Below are 22,033 nucleotides of genomic sequence, written 5' to 3' on the forward strand. Positions count from 1 at the left end.
ACTGAGGTAGGTTGGAAATAGGAGACCGAATGTGGTCTGAAGGTCCTGGCTCAAGCAGGAAGCAGGAAACAAGAACTCTGGACCCTAGCCTAGGAATATGGCAGTGTTCTTGCCACTCTAGCTTTCTTTTTCCCTCCCCAATGTCGCAGTTCAAACTCCATGCTTCTGGGTCGTAGTCTCCTGGAAGTAGGATGGCGTATTGTTGGAAGGACCATTTCATAAACCAAACTACTTTGTGTTCCTCTTGGTATAGAGATACTTTTGGTCCAGGCTTTTGCAGGGTTTTTCCAACAGTATAGCTTAATTCTGCTAAGACACCCCTCTTTCTTACTCAGTCCCCCTTTTGAGAAGCCGCTCATCCTTTCCGAAGAGCTAGCCAGGGGGAGAGAAGCAATCAACTAGACGTGGAACAGAATTTTACTCTGCACACCCGTCCCGAGACAGCACACCCTCTCTAAAACACAGGTTTTATCTAAGGATAAAACCTGTGACCTTAGTCTTATTATCACCATGCCCTATCTAACTGAGCTAACTGGCTATACAATTCAATCAGCCATACAAATGAGAAACACAGAGAAAGGAAACAAGCCTATTAGATGATTTAGGGAGATCTGATGGGAAACAAAGCAGTGCTTTACTTTTAAACCATCCTAGACAATGAAGCAGTCCAAACACAGCCATAGAGTTAAACAGATTTCTTGTGTTTTAGACCACATGCTTCTAGACCAGCATAGTTCTGGTTGTACTGTCAGACCTGAGAGCAATTTAAAAAAGGAAGTTTTGGGGAAGTACTCACTGGGAGGTACTGACGTATCTGGAACCCTAGAGTCAGGGGAAACTACACCTTTTTATTTTTTATTTATTTATTTTGCGGTACGCGGGCCTCTCACTGCTGTGGCCTCTCCCATTGCAGAGCACAGGCTCCGGACGCGCAGGCTCAGCGGCCATGGCTCACGGGCCCAGCCGCTCCGCAGCATGTGGGATCCTCCCGGACCAGGGCACGAACCCGTGTCCCCTGCATCGGCAGGCAGACTCTCAACCACTGCGCCACCAGGGAAGCCCACACCTTTTTATTGATTGGAATCTTTCTAAAGCACATCTAAGCAGAATTTGTGTGTGAAATAAGTATTAGTATTTCTCCTAGTTAGCATTGTGAGTCCCAGCTGCTAGTGTGGAAATCCATGGTCAGGTATCCTGTTCTGCTCCTGACAGATTACAGAAGTTGACTCCAGGCACTCGGAAAGAAGGACCAAATTCCAGTCCTCCGTTAGGCAAGGGGTGGACTTTTGAATCACATAATTCCAAGAGGAGTAAGCTTTCAAAAGACAAACCAAGGGCTTCCCTGGTGGCGCAGTGGTTGGGAGTCCGCCTGCCGATTCAGGGGGCACGGGTTCGTGCCCCGGTCCAGGAGGATCCCACGTGCCACGGAGCGGCTGGGCCCGTGAGCCGTGGCCGCTGAGCCTGCGCGTCCGGAGCCTGTGCTCTGCAACGGGAGAGGCCACAGCAGCGAGAGGCCCGCGAAAAGACAAACCAAACACTTCATTTATTTGAGGCCTCTGTTATGACTCCTGGGCCACAGATAACCACTTTCAACAAATTATCACTCTTCATTAGTGGAAAACACTTTCCTCTAATCACCATGCATTACCCAACACCTGGCATTAAGCAGTCTTCTCTTACCACACTCATTTGCTTTCTTTCCAGCGGGATATTCTAGGTTCGTAAGGTGACTGCCTGTACTTGTTCAGCTGCATGCACAGTTCCCGGTGTGGCTGAGACTGCTCACTAGCCCCAGTGTCCATTCTCCCCTTCTTCTGCCTTTCTAAATGGACTCACGGCTGCCCTGAACAGCTCCCTGCCTCCTTAACTCCCTAACAGCTAGCTTCAACCATGTGACTTAAGTTCTGGCCAGTGGAATGTGAAAGGGATGGGTTAACTTCTAGGGACACATATAGTGTCCTTAGCAGGTTGGGGGAGGGTGATGCTCTTTTCCTTACCCCTTTCCCCCTTCTTGCTGGCTGGAGCTGGAGCCAGTTTGGACTGCATGGAAGAAATCACATGCTAAAGGTGGTGGAGACAAGATAGAGGAGATGAGCACATGACGTGCCCTCCCATTGCCTGGCTACCTCCCTCCAGCCTTATTTATACGTGAGAGATTATCTTCTGTCTTATTAGGCCTCTGTTATTTGGGGTTTTCTGTCACGTTGACCAAACTAATCCTAACAGATTAACCTGGTAAGGACTCTCTTTGGAGGCTAACCAAGGACAAGACGAATAGGGCAAGACTTAAGGAAATGGCTATAACGAATGGGATGGGAAGAGATACTACAGTAACGAAAGGACTACAAGAGGCTTCTTCAGCCTTTTGAAAGGATGAAATAAACCTGAGTTACATGAGCATACATACTCATTCCCCTGGTATTTATTAAATGGTGTTATGCAGAAGTCCTAACTTTCATAGATTAGTGTTTCTTCAAATCTTGGTAATAACACTCCCAGGTAGTTTGTCAAAATTGTGATATAGACAAGTTGTCTTGATTCTTTTCCATGTCCTCTTCTGTTACTTTGTTGTTATGGAACCTCTCTTGCCTCTCATCACCTGTTCTGGTATTCAGCGTCCAGGCCCCCGACCTGGGGCCCCACCTCACCAAGGCCCACCAGCAAGCCATCAATCGGGTTGACACATTTCACTCTGAGGTTGTGGTTTTCAGCCCTGGCAGAGCATCAGAACATCCACAGAGCTTTGAAAAAATAAACATGCCTCAACCCTACTCCCACATGATCCTGATTCAGCAAATGTAGGGTACAGTCCAGGTGTATACATTTTTTGAAAGGTTGACAGGTGATGGTGATGAGCAGCTGCAGTTAAAAACCACTGCTCTCGGGTGCTAATGACTGATAATGGCTCAGTGCAGTATCGTCAACCACACACACCTGGATAAGAGTCAGTGCTCGACATACTTCTATCAGTCATCTCTGCTCGATGGCCTGCCGCATGGTTGCAAGTGGCTGTGCTTTGTCCCTGGGAGAGCTGGCACTCTGGGTCTCCTTCTCCCAATTTGTTATCATACTGTGGATGAGAATGCCTCACTTAGGATACTGCCTCTCCCAGAGGCATTTGGATTTCAGTAGGGAATAATGCTTTCATCTACGGGAATGGACTTCTAATGGTGGAATTTCAGGAATTAAGGAAGTCAGTTGGGAAGGTATTTGGAAGAGGGACCGTTTTCCAGTTCCCTTAAACACACACTAGTTAAGCAGCACCAATTCTATTTGGTGCTACTTTTTTAAAGTTTTTTTTTAATCGCTGGGCCTGCTTCAGAAGATTAGGCTTTTGGGGAAAAAAGAGCCTTATTTCTTCATTTTTCCTTCTTTGCTGTTTGGAATCCCTCTCATCCCTCACACTTTCTCTTGCCCCCTAGAGAAGCAGTGTCATTCATCCCTAATTCAGCCATAGTTCGATGGCAAGAGAGCTCGCGTTAAAAGAGCACATTACACCATTCTGAATATCCTTTCGTGACTGGAATATGATCTTAGAACACAGAGCAGAGGCTCTTTTAGAGATCAGTCCTCTATTATCGCACAGAAACAGGGCAGGCTAATCAATATGTTCATACATCTGGCTGTCTCTTACAAACCTGGTGTAATTAAGATTCTATAATGTCTTAGGTAATCCTTAATATTTCACTGGCTTTTCTTCTCAGCTGTTTATGCTGTTTCTTTTTACTTTTAGTCCTTCATTACAGAGTCTATAAATACCTACCTCATAGGGCTATTATAAAAATTGAACTAAATAAGAGGTTTGAACATGCTCTAAAATTTTTAAAGCTCTATGCAAATATATAGTGATATTTTTATAATAGGGAATATATTCTTTGTGTGCCAGTACTTCAAATCTGTGATGGAAAAAAGAGATGCCAAGAGATTAATGCTAAGGATTGTCATGAGGATTCCTTATTTCTGTTCCGGCTTTGTCCACTTACTAACTGAGAGACTTGAACAAGTCACTTTAATTTCTCCATCAAGAGAAAAATTATCATTGTTCTTATTACAGATAATTATGCCTATTACAGAGGTAGTGGTGAGGATTAATGAATCAAAGTGTATTAGGAGGTTTAAGAGTCCATAGATTTAAAAAATTCTGCACAAAGAATCTTGGAATGGAGCTTCAGATACAGCCCAAGATCACAGTGATGAGCTAGCAATGGAACCTCGGCATTGGGGCAGTTGATCCTCTATTCTTAGTACACTTCCTCTGCTAACTAGGATAAAGTGAAGAGTTTTTGTTTTTCCCCATTAAAAGACACATTGCATTGTCTATGGAGATTTTTTTAACCATCACAGATTTATTACCCTGGAAATAAGGATTTGTAATGAGGGTATCATACCTTCATTAGTGTGAATTGCTCTCTGGGAATAGAGGTATCTTTGAAATATACGCAGGACCAGTAGGCTAAGGGCAACCTCCACTAATTGTTTATTTTCTTTCCAAAGTGGCAAGAAGTTGTTGGAGTTTCATACTTCATTTTGTATACAAATTGAGGTCCTGAGGGAGAGTATCCTTCATGTGAACAGCTCTCCCAGTTACAGGAGAAAACTGAGTAACAATAAAACCCTCAGGGACATCATTTAATATTTCCAGCATTTCACATGAGCTTCTGACACTCGGATCTTCAAGGGGAAAGCTGATTTATACCTTCAGTCATTAGACAATGTAAAGGTGAGGTCAGGCATAGGCATCCTTCATCCCTTTTCCCGTTGCTCACAGGCCCCTTGGGCAAGGTGGAATCAAAGCATTTCAAATGGTAGAGGTCACAGGAGTGACACCACAAGAGGTAAGGGAGCACAGCCTCCTTCCTCTACCAGTGGGTCTGACACCCATATATCTTCATATTGCCGTTGTTTCCACTTGAAAAATTACATGCAGTTGGTTTTACTTTTCCTTCCCTTCCTATTCTTAAAACATGATTTCCACTCTCAATCTAATATGTAATTTATGTCAAGAATAATGATTATGTGTTTCTGATTATTTTTTAAAAAGGCAAAACCTTTAACATAAATGCAGGACAACAGGTGTCTTGCTTTATGGCCTTGTACTTTTCCAATCCTATAAATTAAAATCATGTCTGTGCTCTCTGTGCCTTTGCACTGATCTGAAGTTGTCTTTCTACGAATTGTATGCTCTCTGGCACAACATCTACCACACAGTAGGTTCCAAATAAATTTTTCCTGATTTGATTTTATCTGTAGGTACTTTATCCAATTCTGGTCATGCCTAGTAATACAAAACTATTCTGTAAATTGCAGCCCAAGTTTATACTCTGGGCTTCTGACCCCCAGATGTCATAATGGGATTGCGTACCCTTTGTTACGTGTGAAATAAAACAGATCTCCAATGGAAAAAGGCCTCCTGTTTTTGTGGGTACCCTTGCAATGTAGGAGGAGCTTAAGCAGAATTAAACCTATGGTACAAAGTACAATATTAGAATTGCAAATTGCACAAAGACTACAGATTATTAAAATATTCTTAAAATGGTACCTAATTCAAATGTGGCTTTGTGTAAGTGTTTTTTAACAAAATTGTTTCTCTTTTTTCTACACCAATTTCTTCTTTCTTTTCTGGATTCCTTTGCCATAAACGCTTCATACCAAGCTTAGGAGTTTTGTATATTTAGCCACTCAGAATGGACATCATGATGTAAATATGGAGATGTGTGGCTTTGTGTAAAATAGTTGTAAAACTATTTTTCCCATTTTCTAATTATTTTCATCAAAATAATGTAGACATATAGTTTTTTAAAATCAAATAGTGCTACACACAGTTATCCCTTCCCAGTCCCTGAGTACTGCTCTCCAGAGGCCACCCCCTTCAATTCTTTCATAAATTCTGCTGTGTACGTCCACATTTCTAAATAATAACATTATACAGCTATTTTCAGGACTTTTCAATTTCAGCTATTAACTATTGATTTCATATTATGGCATAGGAGGATTTAACACTCTTATCTCATCCTAATCCTCATTTCTCCTCCCTTCATCTTCCCGACATGATTATATCATAATTTTTAGTTAGTTTAGTTTTAGGGTTTACGTGATTTTAACTATGTAAATTTTATTTACTGCCAACCCTTATAAACTTCTATAATTAAGTTTTATTTCTTATTTTTTCCAGAGTGGGAAAATGCCTAGGCTTTTTTCATTTTATTAGTTTTCTAAGTCACCATCCCTAATTCTTCCCAAACTCTGTAGCAGAACTGTAATATTCCTATTTTCCAAGTGGTCACACACATCAGATGATCCATCAGGTCCATTTTGTTCTTGGAGCTGCTCTCCTGGACACCTCTGTCCTCCTCCCCACTTTGGGCTGGCTGCCCTTGGGACTTCCCTTTGTCTCTTTCCTTTATCAGAGCTGCACCCGGATCCAGCATCACCTTCTTTCTTGGTGGACTCCCTCACTTTGCTGGAGCACATCCTCTGGTGGCATCCTGAGAAAGGCTGGCCAGGAAGTATATTTCTTGAGAATGTGCATGTCTGAAAACCTCTTTATTCTACCTTTACACTTGATTGATAATTTGGGTGTAGAAACGCTAATGGAAATTATCTGCCTTAGAATTTGGAAAAGTTTGCTTCGTTTTAGCTTCTAGTGTTGCAGTGGAGAAGTTCAATGCCAGTCTGATTCTTGATTCTTTGTGTATGGCCAATTTTTCCCCCAACTCAGAAGCTTTTATGAGCTTCTCATTGTCCATTGTGTTCTGAAAGTTCACAGTGATTACCAGGGTGTGGACCTCTTTTCCTTCATGTGCTGGATGTATGGAGGTCCCTTTCAATCAGAAGATTTATATCCCTCATTGTGAGAATTTTTATTGTTTCTTTGATCATTTCCTTCCCTTTATTTTCTGTGTTCTAATATTTTTATCTCTTCTGTTTTCTGTTTTCTTGACCTTTTTGCCCTATTTCTTTAAGATATCCTCAATTATATCTTCCAACCCATCTATTGATTTTGTTTTTAATTTTGGCTACCTTATGTTTAATTTCTTACTCTCCTTTCTTGTTCCCTGATTGTTTCTTTTTAAGCAGCCTATTTCATGAATTCAGTGTCTTCTCATCCCTCTGGGAATATTAATGATCCCTTGTTTGTTTGGTTTGGTTTTTCATTTTCTTTTCTGCTCCCTAAATTGTTTTCTCTGAGTTCCTTTTTATCTGTTGTATGTTTTAGTCTTTATCTTCCATGTTGGAAGCTTTTCTGCAAATGTCTGGTGATCTTTAGACTTTGCTTCTATTTAAAAGTGAGGCACTAACATGCAGATTGAAACTTCTGTGTGCCAAGGCGGAGCATATCCCCTGATGGGCTTCACTTTAGAAAGCCTAAACTTGAGAGTGATGGGAAGACCTAAACATTTTGCTTGGCGTCTCCCAAATGTCAGTATCTGCAGGTCTTTTCTCTGAGGCCATTCATTTTTTTCCAGAGAAGGATCCATGTATCTGCTGGTGGTACCATTATACATGACTACCAGGGTTTTTGGAACTGAGCAGTAAAAGGAGGCTAGGGGCCTCAGTGTTCAGGACATAGACTATTACTTAATTCACCTGCTTTCAGGATAGCTTCCCACTCTCGACTGAACTGTGTGTCCCAAAATTTGGGACCTGTCTTGTTTAGTTTCCCCATAGAAATTAAACCCCCAGAGTTAGAGAAGGATTATTTCCTGACTACCCCCAGAGTTAGAGAAGGATTATTTCCTGACTAAAAGAGTGATATGATGTTGAATTGGAGTCAGAAAACTCTATTTCTCTTCTCAACTCTGCGACAAATTAGTCACGTTACCTTGGGTGATGTCACATAATGGTATCATTGAATGAGTCACATAATGGCATCATAGCTGGCTGGGATTTAATTTCCCTGTGTGTAAAATGAGTGGCAGAGTCATTTGCTCTGTCACCTCCGGAGAGACCTGTAACTTCTTCATCTAAGAGTTCTTCATTAGGGTACCTTATGGAAATGCTAAGATGGTGGTGAAATAATATTTAGAAAAATTCCTTTGACAAATATTACTACCTCCTTAAACTATGCTACTTTTTAGCAGTTGGTCTTACTTGTGGAAATCTTAGCTTTGGTAATGCAGGCTACGCAGCTCAGACTGCGTCAGAGCCTCTCTAGCCCTTTCTTTCATATGTTCTACACAATTTGGCCCATGAGAGGCCCAGCAATTCCACTCAGTGGGTGGGGCTAAACATCCCTATGAACCTCAAACAGGAGGATCACCCAGGTACCTGCCTCTTCTCTGGTAATGCCAAAAATCAGATCCCATTTCAGAGCTGAACAACCTGGACAATTCCCAGGCGCCATCCAGCAGTACTGGTACTGTAGCCATGCTTAGCAGAGAGGGTTCCTAAAAACCATTTGGGCTGAGAAATCTAGAATTAAAACACCGTTTACCTTGACTTTATGTTATAATTATGACTATAACATTATTCATTATGTAACATGTTTGTCATAGCACGGTGTAGCCAAAAATGTACTGGATTTGGGCTTCCCTGGTGGCGCAGTGGTTGAGGGTCCACCTGCCGATGCAGGGGACACAGGTTCGTGCCCCAGTCTGGGAAGATCCCACATGCCGCGGAGCGGCTGGGCCCGTGAGCCATGGCCACTGAGCCTGCCCGTCCGCAGCGGGAGAGGCCACAACAGGGAGAGGCCCGCGTACTGCAAAAAAAAAAAAAAAAAAAAAAAAAGTACTGGATTTGGAGCTTTTAAAAAAAACTGAGTTTTTGTCCTTATTCTTCCTTCCAGCTATGTGAGTAAGTCTTTTATCCTCTCTGAGCCTCAATTTCAGCTCCTGAAGTCTAGACTATTGAGGCCTTTCTGTTTGTATCAGGATCAAAGAGGTCATAAAGGAAAACAGTTTACAAACACTAAAGTGCTATTCAAATGTAAAGTATTACTATTAGCATTGTCACTATTGTGAATGTTTGCTCAGGGTAGCCTGAATTTCAGGCTGCCTCTCCTGTCTGCTTTGTAACACCCAGGTGATTCCATGATTAGAGTTGGCTTTCCAAAAAGACACGTTAGTTCCCTTTTTTTTCCTCTAAAACAAATGATTCCAGAACCAGTCTACCTTAGCCATCCAATATGTGCAGCCTCTTTTGTTCATGAAAAACCTGAAGGTAATAAACTGGTATGCCCCTGTGACAGAGAAAGATGTTGGAAGGAAATGGGTTTCCATCTCAGGTTTCTTAGGTGCTATACCAAACAATAACAAGGGAAAAATTATTCAGCTAAACGCACCTGACGTTCATTGGCATCCAATATGCCACCTTCCTCACCAGGCATTATTACTTATATACCTGCCTCTGAGAAAGGCTGCTCAGAAGAGTTACTCTGCTTTTATCAGACATACATTTTAGGGACTTTTAAATAAACTTATATAGCAATACCGAGCTGCATGTCTTCTAAACTTTGCTATTTCATCCGTCTGCACCAAACACCATGAAGCAAAATGGATGTGCCTTCAGCTTTCTCAGTCCTGGAAAATGAACCAGTCCACTTAACAATAAATGGTGGTTGGTTCAAACACACATGACTGGTCTAGTGGAGAAGAAAAGAAAGTTGAGCTTAATGAAGTACAGTGTCTGTGTCCCTGCACATGGACAGGAAAGGACGAGTGTTTTATAACTGTTTATTGGAGTTAATGGTAATAAATTCCTCACTTGTGATGCATTAACTTTAATGTTTTCATTACTTAGTGATTTAGGTTTTCCCTTTTCACACTGTAAATCATGTTGTCCCAGTAGCAGAGCAGGTCGAGTGCCTGCCATCATGTTCATAATACTCAGTGGGGAAAGGAATGTTCTCTTTTTCTCTCCAGCACAGTCTGACAAAAGATGCTTTGCCTCATCCCAACTTGCTGCTTCCCAAATAAGCAATAAAGACAGACAGACAGACGCATCTGACAACAGCCTAGTTTAGATCCTAGGGAAAGACAGGTCTCCATAGTAACTTTCCAAATGTATTTGGTGCTGAAGGTTTTTTCCTTTATTTTTTTTTTTCCGTTTGCTGAGTGTGAGCCCTTAGTTAATGAGCTGTGCAAATAGATATTGAGATTTAGTGTTTTTATTTTGCAATTACAGACTTGATGATTTGGTTAGAAACTTTTGGGTCGGGAAACATCACCCTCATTTTCCCCTCCCTAATTTTTTCCTTGCAAAATTTGACTTCAAACTTGCTTGAGTTTTGTCAGATGAAACAGAAGAACCAAGAGATTTTAAATCTCAAACGTGTAACTTAAAAGAAAAGGAGGTGATTTTTGCCCTAAAGGTTCCTTCTCGTAGCCATCATTTTTCTGTCTCTGATCCCATTCTGCTGCAGAGACACCCAGGGAGCTGGCTGAGAGCAAGGCCCAGCTTGAGAGTGGCCCTTTGTCCAGCAGATGATACATACCAGGTCAAAGCCACATTGCTGAGGTCACTGCATTCCCATCAAGTTCTTCCCAATGGGGTGTGAGAGTTCTCATTAGATCATCCACCCTGAAATACCCCCAGAGATTCACGATAATTAGTTTCTAAGTCTTCTTTTTTATTTTCTGCTTTGTTTGCTTTAAAGGTTTTCTCGATGCAGTGCTCTGATGATATCTGAATGTTTTTCACTAGAGAGACATGGAGAAGGCAAGATTATCATCATTTGATTCCTCCCTGAAATCTTTTGGTTTAGAGAGTAACTAAAATAAAGACTCCGGGATTCTGGTACCCTAATCCTCATGCAGCTTTCACCATCAACATTATTAAGTGCTCAGACACACATAGGATGTTTGCGTACAGGATGCAAACAAATGTACCTACGACGGTCAAAGAGAAAAATACCGTTTTTCAGGGAAATACAAGAACAAGACAAGGGGCCAAGTTCTCAGCCACTCAAGGCCTGTGTAGCTCAGAAATTGCAATCAACAGCCTTTTTCTGAAGTATACTCAGTTATCCATTTGTTAAGTTTGGCTCGGTCTTTGTCCATTTATGGTTTCCTCTGGACCCCATCCTTTGATGCTTTCCTGAAGATAGATAAGTTCTGGGGTGAAGAGAACCGGTATCTCAACGAGGCTGTGAAATTGGCTGGGAGATATAGTTCTCTCCAGGTGAGGTTCATGGCATTTTTTCCCAACTTATTATTTTTTTTCCCAAAATCCCATTTGTCCGTCCTCCTGTCATTCTCAGCACTGTGATTCCTCCCGACTTCTGCACCCACTACTTCCTCCTGGCTTTCTTGGCTACTTCCTTTCTTTCCCTTTTTTACTTTCTTATTTCACAGTACCAACTCTAAGTTTAAAATAGTGAGTATACAGCAGAACAAAAATGACTGGTTTTGGCTTTGGTGAAAATGATTTATCTAACAAATATTCACTCCCATATTGCCTTCTTAGACCCCAAGTCCCATAAGGCTGGAAGTGGTTTCAGTTCAGTTTAACAAACATTTATCAGGCACCTACTGTGTGTACGAGGCCCCTGGGGATACAGAGAGTAACAGGTATATAACTAATGAATTGAACTGCCCTCTGTGAAAGGGACTAGATTTCCCACTGGCAGGTTTTCTTTAGGCTTCAAGAAGTTAAATAATTAGCACCAAACTCCTTGGAGTTTACTGAGTGTATTTTAGGGAAGGATCCTTCTTAATCCCACATCAGTTCAACAATTAAAGTACAGCCCTGCCTTGTGATGGGTTTCAGCTGTTCCAGCTCTGCCTCAGTCTAATTCTTACTCTCCTTACCTAGACAGTCGGGGTGCAAATACTGGCCCATCTCCTTGGATGCACAGCTCTATTGGATTCTTCTTTGTTCCCCTGTTTCAATCCAGGCACTATGATGTTTTGTTCATTTCATTTTTTTCATGGTGTTCTCTCTCTCTTCCTATGAATGTGAGATCTATTCTAACCCTCCTTCCCTTGCTAGGCCGTCCTCCTCCCTCTTGCCTTCTACCCAGATCCACAGCTACATTCCTTTTCCTGGGAATAGTACCTTTTCTACTTCCTCATTCAAGGCTTCTAGCAGCTTTACATAGAAATGAAGGTCTTATGTAAACCAAAGCAAAGAGGCAAGAATGGAGAGGAGTATTGGGGGAAAGGTTTAGGGTCCCTGGGAGCCAAGACTGTACCCTACAGAAAATGGTATTAGAGCACAGAAGAGAGAGGATATAATTCTATGTGGGGAAACAGACAAAGATTCAGAAGGTTTGTGAATTTGAATTCAGTCTTAAAGGAGCACTCCCACCTCAGAAAATGGGGATACAGATTAGAATTTCCAACCAGGAAAAACAGCATGAGCAAAGGCCTGGCAGTGTAAAGTACACGGCATATTCCAGAAGGCAAAGTCTGTTACCTATTATTGCTGGAGTATTGGGAAGTATAAGGGGTTGGGAGAAAATGAAACTGGAAGGTAGGGTGAGACCAAGTTTTAAAGTTTTTGTGTGATGGAGAGCTTGAGTTTCATCCTATAGGTTAGGGAGAACCATTAAAGGCTGTAGCAGGAATGTGACATGGCCAGATATACGTTTCAGAAAGATGATTTCTGGCCATAGTATGGTGGACAGGTAGAAGTTAAACCAGTTAAAAAGTGACTCCAAACCCAGGTGGGGCTTTTTTCTTTCCTTTTCTTCATATTCTTATCACAATCCAGTAGAGTAGTAAATAAATAGATTTGAAAATGATATTTTGTCATTCATTTTTAAAGATATGCTCTCAAGTGACACATGTATAAAAGTGACCTGTCTCAGGATGAGAGGAAAATACAGTGATCCTTCAAGGTTTGTAAAAAAGACAAGTTTGGTGTTTGAAATCCTCTCCTCCTCCTTTTTAGAATCTCAAAGCTCTTTGAAGCACCACGGTCTGGATTTGTGTCATGATTCTCACTTTGTCCTGCTGCCACTTACTGTGGTTTGGCTGCTAAAAAAGACTTCAGGTCGTTTGGATCTTTGTAGTTCTGTATTAAGGATGGATTCTTAGGATAAAAATAAAGCTGAAGGTGCTAAGTTATATATATGTGTCATTAATAAAATCAGAAGACACAAGAGGCTTCCTGGGTTTAAACTGTTTTTGTGCAGATTACATGAATTCTCAACCTTTTTCCCACCATAACGCATGACCACCAACATTTATATGCCCAACCCACTTCCGTGGAACACCCACAATTTTGAAGAAACAATTTTTTTCAAGGAAATAAAGCTCTGTAGGAATTCTTGATTGCCATGATTATAATACTACATCAGATGTGTTTAATCACCGTAGACTGTGGCCTAAATAAGATACGCTATAAGTTATTTTTAATTGACTTTTCCCCTTAAGAAAGCATATTGAATGCAAATGGGTGGTGTTATTATAGAAAAACTTTGAATCCATTCTTATTCTTAAAGTGAATTATTCAAAATCTCTGCCATTTCTATCAACACCTTCAACTGATCAAAAGACGCCCTGGTATCCCGATACCAGGATTGAGGATCAGTAAATTATTATATTGAATTAGTCTTTCTTTAAGATGAACTATTTACCTACCAGACGCTGTTGTTTATTCCCATTTATTTAGATGCTAGAATTAGTGTGTTGCAGTTTTCATACGTAGAGTTGGAAGTGCTTTTTTCTAAAACTTTCACTTCTTATAAGTAAAATCTTACTAAAAACAGAGACATGGAAGAGGAGCCTCCCGGAAGACCACAGTCCTCTGTGGCAATTAGTGTGGCGCCTCTTTGTGGAAACAAGAAGGTTCTTCATATGCCATGAATATCGATGGTTTCTAGAAACCAGTTTGGATATTTGACTTAAAAATCTTCTTTCTTTTTAAACCAAGGCCTCTTCCTTAGAGAGTAAATGAATCATGTCCGAGATTCCTGCATGAGCCCTACCCTAAAACAGGCTTCCATTTTCTAGATATCACTCTTGTGAAGAGGCCTTACAAACCTTGGTGATCCAGCAGCATTTTTTGAGAGCTCCAGGTTTCTTCCTCTTGTATATTCTTTACCTTGTGTATCCTTTTATTACATTCTCTTACTTTCTTTTTTTAAAAAAGTTTACTTATGTATTTTTGCCTGTGTTGGGTCTTCATTTCTGTGCGTGGGCTTTCTCTAGTTGCGGCGAGCGGGGGCCACTCTTCATCACGGTGCACGGGCCTCTCACTGTCGCGGCCTCTCTTGTTGTGGAGCACAAGCTCCAGACGCGCAGGCTCAATAGTTGTGGCTCACGGACCTAGTTGCTCTGCGGCATGTGGCATCTTCCCAGACCAGGGCTCGAACCTGTGTCCCCAGCATTGGCAGGCAGATTCTCAACCACTGCGCCACCAGGGAAGCCCTTTCTTTCATTTTTGTTCCGCGTATCTGTTGATCTCTTGAATTTCACAGAGACCTGCCCTAGAAAGCAATTCCATAGGTTAGTCAGCCAGTACCTTACAAAGTAAACAAGAAATACAGGATCCTAAAATAATTTTTTGACATCAAGTATCAGAATAATCACATATCATGTCTGTTTCTTCTTCCATATTTAAATGGAGTCTCTCATGGGCGAGTGAGGTGGGAAGACTGTATCTTTCCTCAGGTACATCTGAGTGTGTCTCCTCAGCTGAAGCTCAGGGTGGTGGAAAGTGCATGGGCTTTTCCAGCTGAGCAACCTTCAGCAACTCCCATAATTTCAGTAAGCCTTTTTTCTAGTCTGTAAAGTGGAGATGATATTAATACATACCTCACAGGCATGCTGTGGAGCTCAAATGAGATGTGAAAATGCTTGATAAAATGCAGATTAAAACTTGTTAGGTTTTTTAAACCATTTTGTATTAAAACATATTAGTTTTAATCATTTTGTACATCAGTTATCTGCTTTTTTTCTTAGTACTTCTGCCCTAGAATCTCTCATGAATTTTCTATATCCTCAGTATAACAAGTTTCTTCCACAGATTTTTATACAGTTTGGTCTGTTACCTGGATTAACAGATTTTTTTAAAAACCTTAAAAAATTGGAGGGGAAACAAGAGTCCATGAAGATCTCCTGAATATTGTCTCCTGCACTGGTTTGCTAACCACAAACGTGTGATTTCTACCATTTTCTGACGTCCTTCTGCCTATCTCCAACTGCACTTGTTTTGTTTCTTAGCTTCTTATGTCACAGCTCGTTGAAGAACCTGGTTAGGTACTTTGTGTTCAATCCCTTCCTTTCATCTGCTATCCAGTTTATTTCTCCATGAAATTAAAGCTGTTTGTTTGAGTGGCTTCTGTGTTTTGGAACTTTTAGATCCTAAGTCTATTATTATTAATGGCTTAGAATTTTTCACCTTATATGTGCTGCTCTACATTCCTTAATAAGTGAAGCACAAAGACAGAAAACTGTGAGGAATAAGTGTAAACTCAAGTAGATATTGAATGGAACCACAGCAGTTTAAGACTTATGTAAGCCTGTCCCAAGGGACTAATGAAGGAAGAGTCATTGAAACCATTTTCCCTGTTATCATCATGTGTAGAAGATGAACACTTCTTGCCAGACACCTCAGTCATTTATTGACTGGTTCCTAAAAATTGAGAAAAAAGGAAGCTGAGGAAAAACAGTAACGAACTTATTAAAGAAGGACACAGAAACCAAATACAAAGGAGAGGATTTAACAAACTGATGGGGGATCAGCAACCACTGGACAGGAGAATACTACACCACCCACCCTACCTGCAATACCCCCTTTCATTTTGTCCGTTTGAGGCATTGTGATGCGTATGTTTGTCATTGTGTAAATGCACACACACACCAGTGATCTGTGAGTGAACTGAAATCACAAATGCAACTTGACCATTCCCAGCCTTCAAATATTAGATTTTCTCCAGCCTCATCCACCCAACACCCCAGGTCCTATATCACAGGTGGTTTAGTGAAAGAAACTGGTAAGCTTAACCCTGCCTGAAATTCACCCCTGGTAACGATCAGCCTCTGGGCTGGAGTTGGTTTGGTCTCCTTTTTCAAACAATTGAAAAGAACTTGAATTAGAAGGAAAGGGGAGGATAGGAGAAGTCCACAATTTAGGGAGGGGAAAGCGTTGAACAAAAGATGGGTTTTTTTAATCATGGATTTTCATTTCAGGTTGATTGAGCAAGAGACCAAACCAGCTACCTAGAATGAAAGTTTGTGGGCACTGTTTTTTTCTGCAGGAGCTGCAATCTTTTTGCAGTAGACATTGTGTGGCCTCTTATGCTATTAGCGTTGTGCTGTGGCGTTGCCGACTGACTTCTCCAATTCTCTTTTCTCAGTGGGCCAGAATGCAGCTGATTAAATAGGCCGTGACTCACATAAGCTCCCATGTCTTTTTTATTGACTGCTTTATGGAAATGGATCACACTCCAAAGGGTCCCCATTGTTGTTGCTGTGGGTGGCTGACTGAGGAGTCATGTTTAGTGCTGAGAGATCGACCCCTACTCTGTTGTTTTTTACTGCAGAGCTGGTATGGGTGGGATACAGGGTTTAAAGGAATCTGGATGAGGAGAAAAAGATGTCTCAGAATTTCTTTTATCTTTATCTGCTGTGAAAGTTGGGTGGCCATCACTTGTGTCTAACACTCTTCTCGCTCTTATGTTTATGACCCTACATCCTTCAGCTAAGTGAATCTTTCCTTTATATGGGCTATTCTGAGAGATTTAGTTAAGTGCAGTGGTAGAGAGAGATTATGACACTAATGTAATTCTGTTTTGTGCTGATATAATGTGATACACCCTTAGGTTTATCCAAAGGGCCATTTATTCCCAATAAATCATTTATATATTTTTTTCATTAAGGTGGTGATATCCTTTTTCAGGTAATGGACAGAAAGCCTCGATTTAAAAAAAAATTGTATACTTAAATATAAATGTTTTTGCCTTAAAATAGCTACTCATGGAATTGTTTGTAGCTTCTTCCTATTTTTATTATCATCCTGCAAAACATTTACATACCTTCTATTACATGTCAAGTAGCTCTGCAGATCGGTTCACTTGCCAGTAGGTGTAAATTCGGGCATACAAGACTCCTCCTGCGTCATCACACAGGACTGTGGCTTACGTGTGTATCCTCAGGACCACCAGTTCTTGATCAGTGGGACCCTAAGCTGACACTGAAAGAGGAGAGAGCTTGATTGCCACAGTGGCTTCCCATCTTGGACTGGGATGGATCTGGATCCCATCTGGGTTTATCTGATAGATCATGGAGGTAATGAGATTGCACTCAGAGTCAACTTTACATTGAGAACAGTTCTGTTATTGTACTCACCACAGAGTGCCTTAGACATAGAAGACAGTCAACAGAATAAAAATTGATTTGATCTAATCTTTTTTCCATAGCCATTCCAAACTTCACCCATAATCCCATTTTTTCCACTGCCCATAAGGGAATCCAGGCAAGAGAGTTCATCAATACAGATTCCCTCTGATAAAAAAGCAACATAACACACCTTACAAAAACACAGCATATAAAATACTGTATTTCCAGCTCTCTTACTCTTCAGAATCTTGTTGGTGAATGACCAAGAGAGGAAATTCAGTAACTCATTCAGTGCTCAGTTTTAGCAAACCAAGTGTGACTTTTGGGGTGAGAAGGTGGTGATGGTGCTGTCCCTAGTCTCCTAAAATTAGTGACTTGGAATTCAAACATTTCTGCTGCATTATGTCTTTGTTTGCTTGGTGGTGGCATTCTTGGGTTTCAGTTGGTGGGGAGAGAAAAGCCTCATGCTGAAAATGTACGGAAAGTAAATGAAATTAAATAAGCGAAGCAGTGCTCCCCACTACTTGCTTCCCCCCTGGGTAATTCAGTTCAAGCTCTCTCTCTGATGGCAACTCACAGGGACTGTCTCTGTCACCCCGCTGGGGCCTGGAGTCTTAACATCTAAATAAAAGTTTCACTCGAGCATTTTTTATGCTCCTGCCAGCAGGATCAGTGAGCTGGTGTGGGCACATTAATGTAATATTCATACTCACAGACTCTCCCCGCACACGAGGCAATGTCTTCCCATTTTCATAATTATAGATGTTCCATAAAATGGCGTTTAGATTTGCATTAAAAAAGGAGGTTTGAATTCTAATAGAACGTTTAACATGTCTTTTAAGATTCAGACTCTCGGCATCTTTAACAAGAAGCTGTGTCTCTAAGTTTAACAAGACCTTTTTAAAAAAGGGAAAAAATGGTGGGAAGAAAAGATGGAAACTCCAGGCTTAGGGGATCCTGTTTTTCTTATCCCCTGTGTCTTTCATTTAATTTTTAGGCCTCTAGGAGCAATTTTTTGACAGCGCTGCAGAGAGGATGGGCTCTCCTTCAAAGGGCCTTCTCAGCCATACTGGGTCCTCGCCCTCAGTACAGTCTGCTTCTCTGTTTTCTTGGAGAGCATTTTCAAAGAGATATTAGAATTTTCAGAGGGGTGGGAGAAATGAAAGAATCCTAGACAAATGAACTTTCCTTTGCTGCTCTTCATCTCATGCGTGCACCCTGAGACCCATCTGGGAGGATTTATAGCAGCCACAGAGTTTGCTAACTGTAAAACACACAAATGAAAACAGTCTATGAACAAGGAAGTTGACAATACGGACAAATAGGATATAGAATCAGGCACTTAAACACCTAAAAAAAGAAACTCTTCTGATCTATATTTTTAAAACTAAGCTTGAAACAGAAGCAAAAAGTACTTTTAGTTGCATTTTAAATCACCTTAAAATGTTATTTTTAAACAAAAAGTATTCAAAGCATTGAACAAAGTGCCAACGCACAGCTACCACTGAATGTTAGTTATTGTCGATGTTAAGAAAACAATTGTGTGATTGAAAAAAATGATTCCACCCAAGAGTCTCAAGATATTGTATAGGTAACCCAGTTGATTCATATGCATTGTGCCTTAATTTGGTTTATATTTTGTTTGCTTTCTAAATTTTTTAAGGCAAACCAAAAGAGATTTGGGTTTGGGGACCAAAAAGAATAAAATTAGGATTATGCTAACCCACTCCCTTCATTTCTCCTAATTAAGAAATAAAGAGTTATATGTTTTAATTGTTTTTGTTGTTGTTCCTGTTTCATTTTATTTTTTTGAGGAGTAAATTCCTGCCTCATTGTCTCTGTCCTTTGCCCCTCCCTTCTGTAAGATAAGTATAAACCCCAGTGGTGGAAGATAGATTAGGATCTTGACTGCTCAATAAATTTGTACCTAACAAGGCTAATTGAAAGCCGAGAATGTTAGCAGCATACAATTAAAGACTGATGTCAGATCCAGGTCTTCTCTGTGTAAAGGCTTCTACCATCCCTAGACTCTTACCATGACTTTGACAAAACCAGAATTTAGCAGCTATTGCCAAGTTCAGCTATGCAGAGCCTTTCTTTGTGTGGACTTAATAAAAATTATGTTCACTAAGGTGGCTTTCTGTTTGTTAGAAAAAGGTGTGTGTTTAGTTAAGCAAATTCTTAATTTTCTGGAATCCTTTTCTTGCCAATCAGTACATGCTTAGGCTACCTCCCCTTGCACAAACTAATGTTATGTTTAGATAATTTTAAGCAATTTTAGCATTAGATATAATTAGGAAGAAAAAGAAAATTTACTTCCCCCCCCAGTCATCTAGAAATTGTTTTATTTTGTGCCATATATAAGCAATAGCCCCTCTGCACCCCTTCATTAATGTAGATTATCTCAAGCAGCCCAAATAAATGAAAATTCTGTCTGATTTCAACAAAATATTTTGCTCTTGTTTCTTTTAGGAATGGAAGACATCACAAGAGGAGCTCAAGAGCTTGATAATATCATCAAGCAAGGATACTTAGAGAAGAAAAGCAAAGGTACTGATTAGACCCTCCGATCTCAGAACATTCCAGGAAGGGAAGGGAAATGAGGAAAAAGAGGGCTAGCATAAGGGGTACCTGCTCTATGCCCAGTACTATACTAGGCAGGGGTAAGGCAAAAGGAAGGGACGAAAAGAAAAGAAGTCTGGTGTTTGTGTGTAGGCTGAAGAGAGATGGCCCCAGATCTTCACTTCATCAGGATAGGGATTGGTTCTGCCTTGCTCACCTGGTACACAACAGGTGCTTAATAAATACTTGTCGAATGAATAAATGAATGACTATATTTTTGTTCTCATCTCTCAGTGTGCTCCCACAAAGAGTGAAACTGTGTTGCTATGAGTGCCATTTTTATATCATATGTGAAGCAGCCCACTCTCAAGTTTTAGACAAGCCCCAGTCTTCAGCTTTCACTCTTTAATTAAAATAGGTTCTAGTAGGATTGGAATACCAGGTTTAACACTCAGGCAAATTGGCTTAGCACAAAGAAAGCCTTGCTCATGCCCATGGCCTGGAGTGTCATTTCGGTTTGCTGAAAGGCAACACATAGAGATCTCATGGAGAATTTTATAACTGCAGGATGAGATTAGAACCTGAAAGATATAAAGGAAAAGTAGAGAAACAGCTGGGATCAGAGCAGGCAAAACCTGTTTAGAACTTGGACCTTTAACTGAATGAGTCCTCTGCACTCTGTGTCAACACGGGATAACCTGTGGGAGTGAAAGGGAGGGTTTTACAGTCCATTAACCTCGGAAATAAAACAATAACACACTGGACTGGGTGTTGTTGGATTTTACGGACTCTTCAGTGATTGTAGTTACCTGAATTTATGTCCCTTACTGCTGTTCTGTTTAGATCATAGTTTCTTTGGATCAGAGTGGCAGAAGCGATGGTGTGTTGTCAGCAGAGGCCTCTTCTACTACTATGCTAATGAGAAAAGTAAGTGTTCTTCATTTGCACAGCAGCATCTCACTCCTGGATGCAAGCACTTCGTAAATTCTCAAGCACTTAGATCTCAACTTAGCAGTCCTTAACTAACACCCATAAAGGGATATGCTTGGGAAAGAAATAAGCCTGGGTAAATAATACCTTACTCATCACCAAAAACTCAGATGCCAATTTAGAAATTATAGCCCCTTTAAACACTAGGATATGTGGCCAGCATATAAAAAGGTTACCTTTTATTATGACTAATAACGCATTATCAAGGTTGAATACTTTGGCATTTAAAAAACAGAACCTCTGGGACTTCCCTGGTGGCGCAGTGGTTAAGAATCCACCTGCCAATGCAGGGGACACGGGTTTGAGCCCTGGTCTGGGAGGATCCCACATGCCGTGGAGCAACAGAGCCCATGCGCCACAGCTACTGAAGCCCGTTTGCCTAGAGTCCGTGCTCCGCAACAAGAGAAGCCACCACAATGAGAAGCCTGCGCACCGCCACGAAGAGTATCCCCCGCTCGCTGCAACTAGAGAAAGCCCGCACGCAGCAGCGAAGACCCAGTGCAGCCAAAAATAAAATATAAGTAAATTTTTAAAAAAAGAACCTCAAACACTTTATAGGCATTAATAATATAGTTAAAATATTGAAAAAAATTAATTCTGAGAAGGATTTTAGCAGCTTACCAATGGCCCAGAAATAGAACCTCTGAGTCCAAACTCTCTAAGAGCAGGCTCCAAACTTTATCTTACTGGGTTCTGGGACGTAATCCAGTGGACATGCCTAGAGCCATGGAGTGCTGAGACCCAAATGGTTGCTGTCCCCTAGAGACACCCTTCAGCCAGATGGCAGCAGCTGCGAAGTGTTGACTCAAGCCAGAGGCAGCTTCTTAATGAGCCACCACTGACTCAGTCAAGCACAGCACTCATGAGCCATCCCTAAAAGACCCCCCATCCATGCTTAACACAGTTGCTTAGTTCGTGAGAAGGAACAGAGGATATAAGCACAAAGTGGAGGCAGCAGCAAATAACCACAAGCTAAAAGTTGTTACCGTAGGTGAATGCAAACTTTCAAATAGCGGATCCCCTCCTGCAGGGTTAGACTGCCCCAGGAGCAATTCTACAAAACAAGAGGGAGACAAAGTGAAGTAGCAATTCGTGTGGGGGCTTTCTTTGTGCTCTACCACCTTCTTACTGAGGCATGATCCAAAGTAAATCCTTTATTGTCCTTCCGATCATTTTCTGTTTCTCCTCTCTTCCTTCTTTCCCGGACTTATTCCTCTCCCAAAGCCTGGGTATCCAGTCAAGGGAATAATCAGATA

At 41.1% G+C, this 22,033-nt stretch overlaps 1 protein-coding gene across 1 annotated transcript in view; it reads left to right on the forward strand.

Moving 5' to 3' along the window:
• Window positions 1-22,033, forward strand: part of SKAP1 (src kinase associated phosphoprotein 1) — a 276,280-nt gene that overhangs the window by 208,836 nt on the left and 45,411 nt on the right. Inside the window, exons 5-6 of the mRNA XM_067717226.1 lie at window positions 19,698-19,775; window positions 20,631-20,714. Coding sequence (XP_067573327.1) covers window positions 19,698-19,775; window positions 20,631-20,714 — 162 coding nt within the window. The remainder of the gene's footprint in view (window positions 1-19,697; window positions 19,776-20,630; window positions 20,715-22,033) is intronic.

This window comes from Pseudorca crassidens, chromosome 19 (assembly GCF_039906515.1).
Source record: "Pseudorca crassidens isolate mPseCra1 chromosome 19, mPseCra1.hap1, whole genome shotgun sequence".
Taxonomy (NCBI): Eukaryota; Metazoa; Chordata; class Mammalia; order Artiodactyla; family Delphinidae; genus Pseudorca; species Pseudorca crassidens.